The following is a 7,350-nucleotide window of genomic DNA, read 5'->3' as shown; positions in this document are numbered from 1 at the left end:
GATCTTCAGAAACGACAGTATCCACGCTATAATATACCCTTTCTTCACCGGGCAACATATTTACTATTTCGCTATTTATTATCGTACAGTGATCATTTTTTGGACACAAAATTGCCCGATCCTTCAAATGGTTTTGACTAATAACACCAGACTGAGGCTGAAATACCCAATCCACTAAATTTTCATTTAGCAAAATTATCTCTTCTGGTATATTGATTTTCGACTCTGGAGAGAGCTCTCGACCTTCTCCAACACGCAAAAGAAAACTGTTGTATAAGGATTCTTTAGAACGCATATTCGTTGAGAGTTTGAGACACCTAAAAAATTTCCAAAGTGAGCACCGTTTCAAACAATTACCAACTATAGCGGCGCGTGAGCTATTGGGCACCACAGGAAGAACTTGCCTGAAATCACCACCTAATAAAATAACCTTTCCACCAAAAGGTATTTCATTTTGGTGAATATCACGTAATAATCGATCTAAGCAAAAGTAGCATGCTAATTCGGCGAGCATTGCGATTTTCTTCTCTGGCCCTCTGTTCCTCTTCGCGTTCAACCTGCGCCATATGCTTATACTCATTTGCCAAGGGGTTAATATTTGAAAGCATTTCGTGGATTTCTCTCAGCAAATACCTATCGCAGTTTGAATTATGTTGTGCCCTTATATCAGTTGCTTGATCCGTGTCAAGAATAAACAGCTGGGCGTAGGAGGATTCTGAAGGATGATCTGCATGCAATGGACCTACCCTATGATATATTGATCCATGTATTCGGAAGCAATATGGTCCGCGCCCTGTAGGCTCCGCAATTTTCGCTTCGAATGATGCAAAAGCAAACGAACTATTTAGCTGCCGAATATTCTCCAAATAGTGTCCCCGCCAAGAGCTCAAATCATTTTCTAACACAGCTTTCAAAAACTCAGGTACACGTAATTCTTGAAGTTTAACTTTTCCGCCATGACAACATGTCGTAAAGCCATTTCTTACCTAGTAACAATTTCAACCAAATATTAAGACAATAAGTATGTATGTATATACATATATTACGAATATAAAACAATGAAAAGTACAGGTACCTTTTCACTTCCGAAATGTTTTGCTTTACAGTGTAAACATATATTAGTCAAACCCCCAAGCGAACTATACTCCGGAAGAACTACGGAGTTTAGGGCAGCTTTGAAATAACTTGCCATAGATCCTGCATGACTACGGCTCTAATAAAACAGGTCAATTCATATACATACATACATTAACAATTAAAAATTCCTTTTTATCTATAACATTCACCTCTTCTCTTCGACCTGTTAAACTCCTTTTTCGTCTAATTCGCCTTTGGTTTGGCATTTTATTTTTAATAATTAATCTGAATCTGAACTGAAATTCGATGTAGTATGTATGTATTCGCTGGTAATAGCCGCCTTGACTTTTGGAAGAAAACTGAACTGACTCAAAGCTTACCTAACGCAATAACACTTCTAATCAAAATAACGCCGACAACAATATTTCTGTTAGATTTTGCACTTGCGTCTTCGCCCATACATATGTATATACATACATATGTTTGTAAGTATGTATGTGTGAATATAAAACAAAGTAGAGTGCGCATGTCAAAGCGCAGTGTTCCTTAGCTCGTACATACATATTCGTGCAACATAGAAGAGAGCGCATGTCAAATCGTAGATAGCGCCTTAGCGCATGCATATGTATGTATGTACCAGTGCACATGCCAAAGCAAACATTTGTAATTTGTAATATTCGTCATTCTCTTATTGTCATAGATAACTTGATTAGAATCTCTTTTCTTGCTCTCTCGCTTGCAGCTGATCTGTTTTCTGAGCTGGCAACAAAACACAATCAGGGTGCCGTCAACCAGCAGTTAGTGAAAAAGGCGGGATGCCAGAAAAGCAGCGCTATAATTACTTGACGAAATTAGTGTGAAATGAAACTGTGCGAACATATTTTGGCAAAATAAATGTTTATGTAAATTAATTAATGATTTTGCATTTTAGCATTTACATATATATGTATGTATGCATTTTCAAAGTGTTTAATTTAGTGTTTTGTATAATTTATTAAATACCCAAGTTAATATTTTTCAGCAGTGGCATCATTGGCAAATGTTATAAAAAATGCGAGTTTTGACAGCTCTCTCTCGAACCAAAGAGTCTCGTATCAAGTTATCTATGCTTATTGTCATTTTGCTACCGAGCAGACAACATTGTTGTTGTTAGATTTCGCACTTGCGCCTTCGCGTATGTGGGTATGTGTGTAACGAAAGCAAATTACAGAAACATTTTTAATTATTCATTCTCTTACATATATGCTCTTTTCTGTAGAAGCGCTGCTTATATTAGCTTAATGTAAAAATTGAAGAACTTTAAACGCAAATATATCAAAAGTGGTTCAATGAATTTAAAATCTGTAAAATTTGTGCAAAGTTTCAGATCGCACACTTTAATTTGATGTATTATTTGTCTCTGTACGTTTTGTAGATCTCTGGAAATAAGCGCCTTGTCTTAGAATAATATATAGATTAACCTTCTTCATCTTACAGAATAAAAACAAAACGACAGTGCATTTTCTTGCATATGCACATGTAGAAATCCAAACCGAATTGCTTTAAATCATTAGCTTAACATATTAAAGTTAATTAACCCTCATCATCTTACTCAAGTTGACATAAAGCCACAACGGCAGTGCATTTGGAAAAAGTGCCTTAATTTAACATTTAGGTATAAAACCGACTTACTTGCATGTACACATTTAGAAATCCACATCAAGTTGCTTCAAATCATCAGCTTGACATACTAAAGTTAATTAACTTTCCTCATCTTACAGAAGTTGGCATAAAGCCGAAACGGCAGTGCATTTGGAAAAACTCCACAATTTTACATTTAGGTATAAAACCGACTTTCTTGCATATACACATTTAGCAATCCCTATTGAGTTGATTCAAATCATTAACGTCACATATAAAAGTTAATTAACCTTCTTCATCTTACAGAAGTTGGCATAAAACCAAAACGACAGTGCATTTTCTTGCATATGCACATTTAGAAATCCAAACCGGATTGCTTTAAATCATTAGCTTCACATATTAAAGTTAATTAACCCTCATCATCTTACTCAAGTTGACATAATGCTATAACGGCAGTGCATTTGGAAAAAAATCCATAATTTTACATTTAAGTATAAAACCGATTTTGTTGCATATACACATTTAGAAATCCATATCAAGTTGCTTCAAATCATTAACGTCACATATTAAAGTTAACTAACTTTCTTTATCTTACAGAAGTTGACATAAAACCAAAACGGCAGTGCATTTGGAAAAATTCCACAATTTTTTCCATTTAGGTATAAAACCGATTTTCTTGCATATACACATTTGGAAATCCATATCAAGTTGCCTTAAATCATTAGCTTCACATATTAAAGATAATTAACCTTCTTCATCTTACTGAAGTTGGCATAAAGCCAAAACGGCAGTGCATTTGGAAAATTCCAGAATTTTACATTTAGGTATAAAACCGATTTTCTTGCATATACAAATTTAGAAATCCATATCAAGTTGCTTTAAATCATTACCTTCACATATTAAAGTTAATTAACCCTCATCTACTAACTCAAGTTAACATAACACCATAACTTTTTTGCATATACACATTTAGCAATCCATATCGAGTTGATTCAAATCATTAGCTTCACATATTAAAGTTAATTAACCTTCTTCATCTTACTGAAGTTAGCATAAAGCCAAAACGGCAGTGCCTTTGGAAAAATTCCAGAATTTTACATTTAGGCATAAAAGCGATTTTCTTGCATATGCACATTTGGCAATCTATATCGAAGTTGCTTCAAATCATTAGCTTCACATATTAAAAATGATTAACTTTCTTCATTTTACAGAAGTTGGCATAAAACCAAAACGACAGTGCATTTGGAAAAATTTTGCATATGCACATTTAGAAATCCATATCAAGTTGCTTTAAATCATTAGCTTCACATATTAAAGTTAATTAACCCTCATCATCTTACTCAAGTTGACATAATGCTATAACGGCAGTGCATTTGGAAAAAAATCCATGATTTTACATTTAGGTATAACACCGACTTTCTTGCATGTACACATTTAGAAATCCATATCAAGTTGCTTCACATCAATAGCTTCATATATTAAAGTTGATTAACCTTCTTCATCTTACCGAAGTTGGCTTAAAACCAAAACCACAGTACATTTGGAAAAATTCCACAATTTCACATTTAGGTATAAAACCGATTTTCTTGCATATACACATTTAGAAATCCACACCGAATTGCTTTATATCATTAGCTTCACATATTAAAGTTAATTAACCCTCATCATCTTACTCAAGTTGACGTAAAGCTATAACGGCAGTGCATTTGGAAAAAATTCCATAATTTTACATTTAGGTATAAAACCGATTTTCTTGCATATACACATTCAGAAATCCATATCAAGTTGCTTCAAATCATTAGCTTCACATACTAAAGTTAATTAACCTTCTTCATCTTACTCAAGTTGACATAAAGCCATAACGGCAGTGCATTTGGAAAAACTTCCATAATTTTACATTTAGGTATAAAACCGACTTTCTTGCATGTACACATTTAGAAATCCATATCAAGTTGTTTCAAATCATTAGCTTCATATACTAAAGTTGATTAACCTTCTTCATCTTACCAAGTTGACATAAAGCCACAACGGCAGTGCATTTGGAAAAAATTCCATAATTTTACATTTAAGTATAAAACCGACTTTCTTGCATGTACACATTTAGCAATCCATATCGAGTTGATTCAAATCATTAACGTCACATATAAAAGTTAATTAACCTTTTTCTTCTTACAGAAGTTGACATAAAGAATTTTACATTTAGGTATAAAACCGATTTTCCTGCATATACACATTTGAAATCTACAACAATTGCTTTAAATCATTAGCTTCACATATTAAAGTTGATTAACCCTCATCATCTTACTCAAGTTGACATAAAGCCATAACGGCAGTGCATTTGGAAAAAATTCCATAATTTTACATTTAGGTATAAAACCGATTTTCTTGCATGTACACATTTAGAAATCCTTATCAAGTTGCTTCAAATCATTAGCTTCACATACTAAAGTTAATTAACCTTCTTCATCTTACCAAAGTTGACATAAGACCACAACGGCAGTGCATTTGGAAAAAATTCCATAATTTTACATTTAGGTATAAAACCGACTTTCTTGCATGTACACATTTCGAAATCCATATCAAGTTGCTTCAAATTATTAATTCACATATTAAAGTTAGTTAACTTTCTTCATCCTACTAAAGTTATCATAAAATCCATAACGGCTCCGCATTTGGAAAAATTTCACAATTTTACATTTAGGTATAAAAACGATTTTCTTGCATATACACATTTAGAAATCTATATCAAGTTGCTTCAAATCATTAGCTTCACACATTAAAGTTAATTAACCTTCTTCATCTTACTGAAGAAGCATAAAGCCGAAAAAATTCCATAATTTTACATTTAGATATAAAACCGGCTTTCTTGCTTGTACACATTTAGAAATCCACATCAAGTTGCTTTAAATCATTAGCTTCACATATTAAAGTTAATTAACCCTCACCATCTTACTCTAGTTGTCATAAAGCTATAACGGCAGTGCATTTGAAAAAACATACATATATTTACATTTAGGTATAAAACCGACTTTCTTGCATACGCACATTTAGTAATCCAAATCAAGTTGCTTTAAATCATTAGCTTCACATATTAAAGTTAATTAACCTGCTTCATCTTACTGAAGTGGGCATAAAGCCATACCGGCAGTGCATTTGGAAAAAATCCATAATTTTACATTTAGGTATAAAACCGATTTTCTTTCATGTACACATTTAGAAATCCATATCAAGTTGTCCTCAAATCATTAGCTTCTCATATTAAAGTTAATTAACCTTCTTTATCTTACTGAAGTTGGCATAAAACCAAAACGGCAGTGCATTTGGAAAAAATTCCACAATTTTTCATTTAGGTATAAAACCGATTTTCTTGCATATACACATTTAGAAATCCATATCAAGTTGCTTCAAATCATTAGCTTCACATATTAAAGTTAATTAACCTTCTTCATCTTACTCAAAGTTGCATAAAGCCAAAACGGCAGTGCATTTGGAAAATTCAGAATTTTACATTTAGGTATAAAACCGATTTTCTTGCATGTACACATTTAGAAATCCATATCAAGTTGCTTCAAATCATTAGCTTCACATATTAAAGTTAATTAACCTCATCTCATCTTACTCAAGTTGGCATAAACCCATAACAATAGTGCATTTGGAAAAAAATCCATATATTTACATTTAGGTATAAAACCGACTTTCTTGCATATACACATTTAGCAATCCATATCGAGTTGATTCAAATCATTAGCTTCACATATTAAAGTTAATTAACCTTCTTCATCTTACCGAAGTTGGCATAAAGCCAAAACGGCAGTGCATTTGGAAAAATTCCAGAATTTTACATTTAGGTATAAAACCGATTTTCTTGCATATGCACATTTAGAAATCCACACCAAATTGCTTTAAATCATTAGCTTCACATATTAAAATTAATTAACCTTCTTCAACTTACAGAAGTTGGCATAAAGCCAAAACGAGAGTGCATTTGGAAAAAATTCCAGAATTTTACATTTAGGTATAAAACCGATTTTCTTGCATGTACACATTTATAAATCCATATCAAGTTGCCTCAAATCATTAGCTTAACATATTAAAATTAATTAACCTCCTTCATCTTACAGAAGTTGTCATAAAACCAAAACGACAGTGCATTTGGAAAAATTCCACAAATTTATATTAAGTTAGACCGATATTTCTGCATATATACATTTAGAAATCCATAACAAGTTGCTTCAAATCGTTAGCTTGACATATTAAAGTTAATTAACCCTCACCATCTTACTCAAATCCAGAATTTTACATTTGGGTATAAACCGATTTTCTTGCATATACACGTTTAGAAATCCACCACGAATTGCTTCAAATCATTAGCTTCACATATTCAAGTTAAGTAACCTTCTTCATCTTACAGAAGTTGGCATAAAGCCATAACGGCAGTGCATTTGGAAAAATTCCACAATTTTATATTTAGGTATAAAACCGATTTTCTTGCATATACACATTTAGAAATCCACAACGAATTGCTTTAAATCGTTAGCTTCACATATTAAAATTAATTTACCTTCTTCATCTTACTGAAGTTGGCATAAAGCCAAAACAGCAGTGCATTTGGAAAAACTCCACAATTTTACATTTAGGTACAAAACCGATTTT

General features: G+C 32.6%; 1 protein-coding gene across 1 annotated transcript; it reads right to left on the bottom strand.

Moving 5' to 3' along the window:
* Positions 1–309: 309 nt before the first annotated feature.
* On the bottom strand, positions 310–2,270 carry LOC126766731 (uncharacterized). The gene is made up of 3 exons (XM_050484454.1): positions 1,287–2,270; positions 1,076–1,213; positions 310–986 (listed from the first exon to the last, which is right to left on the bottom strand). Exons 1-3 carry the CDS (start codon positions 1,341–1,343, stop codon positions 465–467), a joined length of 717 nt encoding a protein of 238 aa, XP_050340411.1. The 5' UTR covers positions 1,344–2,270; the 3' UTR covers positions 310–464.
* Between the last annotated feature and the right edge of the window lie 5,080 nt (positions 2,271–7,350).

The sequence above is a fragment of the Bactrocera neohumeralis genome, unplaced genomic scaffold (assembly GCF_024586455.1).
Source record: "Bactrocera neohumeralis isolate Rockhampton unplaced genomic scaffold, APGP_CSIRO_Bneo_wtdbg2-racon-allhic-juicebox.fasta_v2 ctg2302, whole genome shotgun sequence".
NCBI lineage: Eukaryota > Metazoa > Arthropoda > Insecta > Diptera > Tephritidae > Bactrocera > Bactrocera neohumeralis.
This window is presented reverse-complemented; position numbering and strand designations above follow the sequence as displayed.

What these genes read in the sequence shown, in the direction of transcription:
- LOC126766731 (XM_050484454.1), bottom strand. Translation starts at nt 1,343, where the DNA reads ATGCCAAACCAAAGGCGAATTAGACGAAAAAGGAGTTTAACAGGTCGA. An exon ending in TAACAGGTCGAAGAGAAGAG is followed by an intron (nt 1,214 to 1,286) that starts GTGAATGTTATA and finishes CTGTTTTATTAG; the next exon opens with AGCCGTAGTCATGCAGGATC. An exon ending in AACATTTCGGAAGTGAAAAG is followed by an intron (nt 987 to 1,075) that starts GTACCTGTACTT and finishes AATTGTTACTAG; the next exon opens with GTAAGAAATGGCTTTACGAC.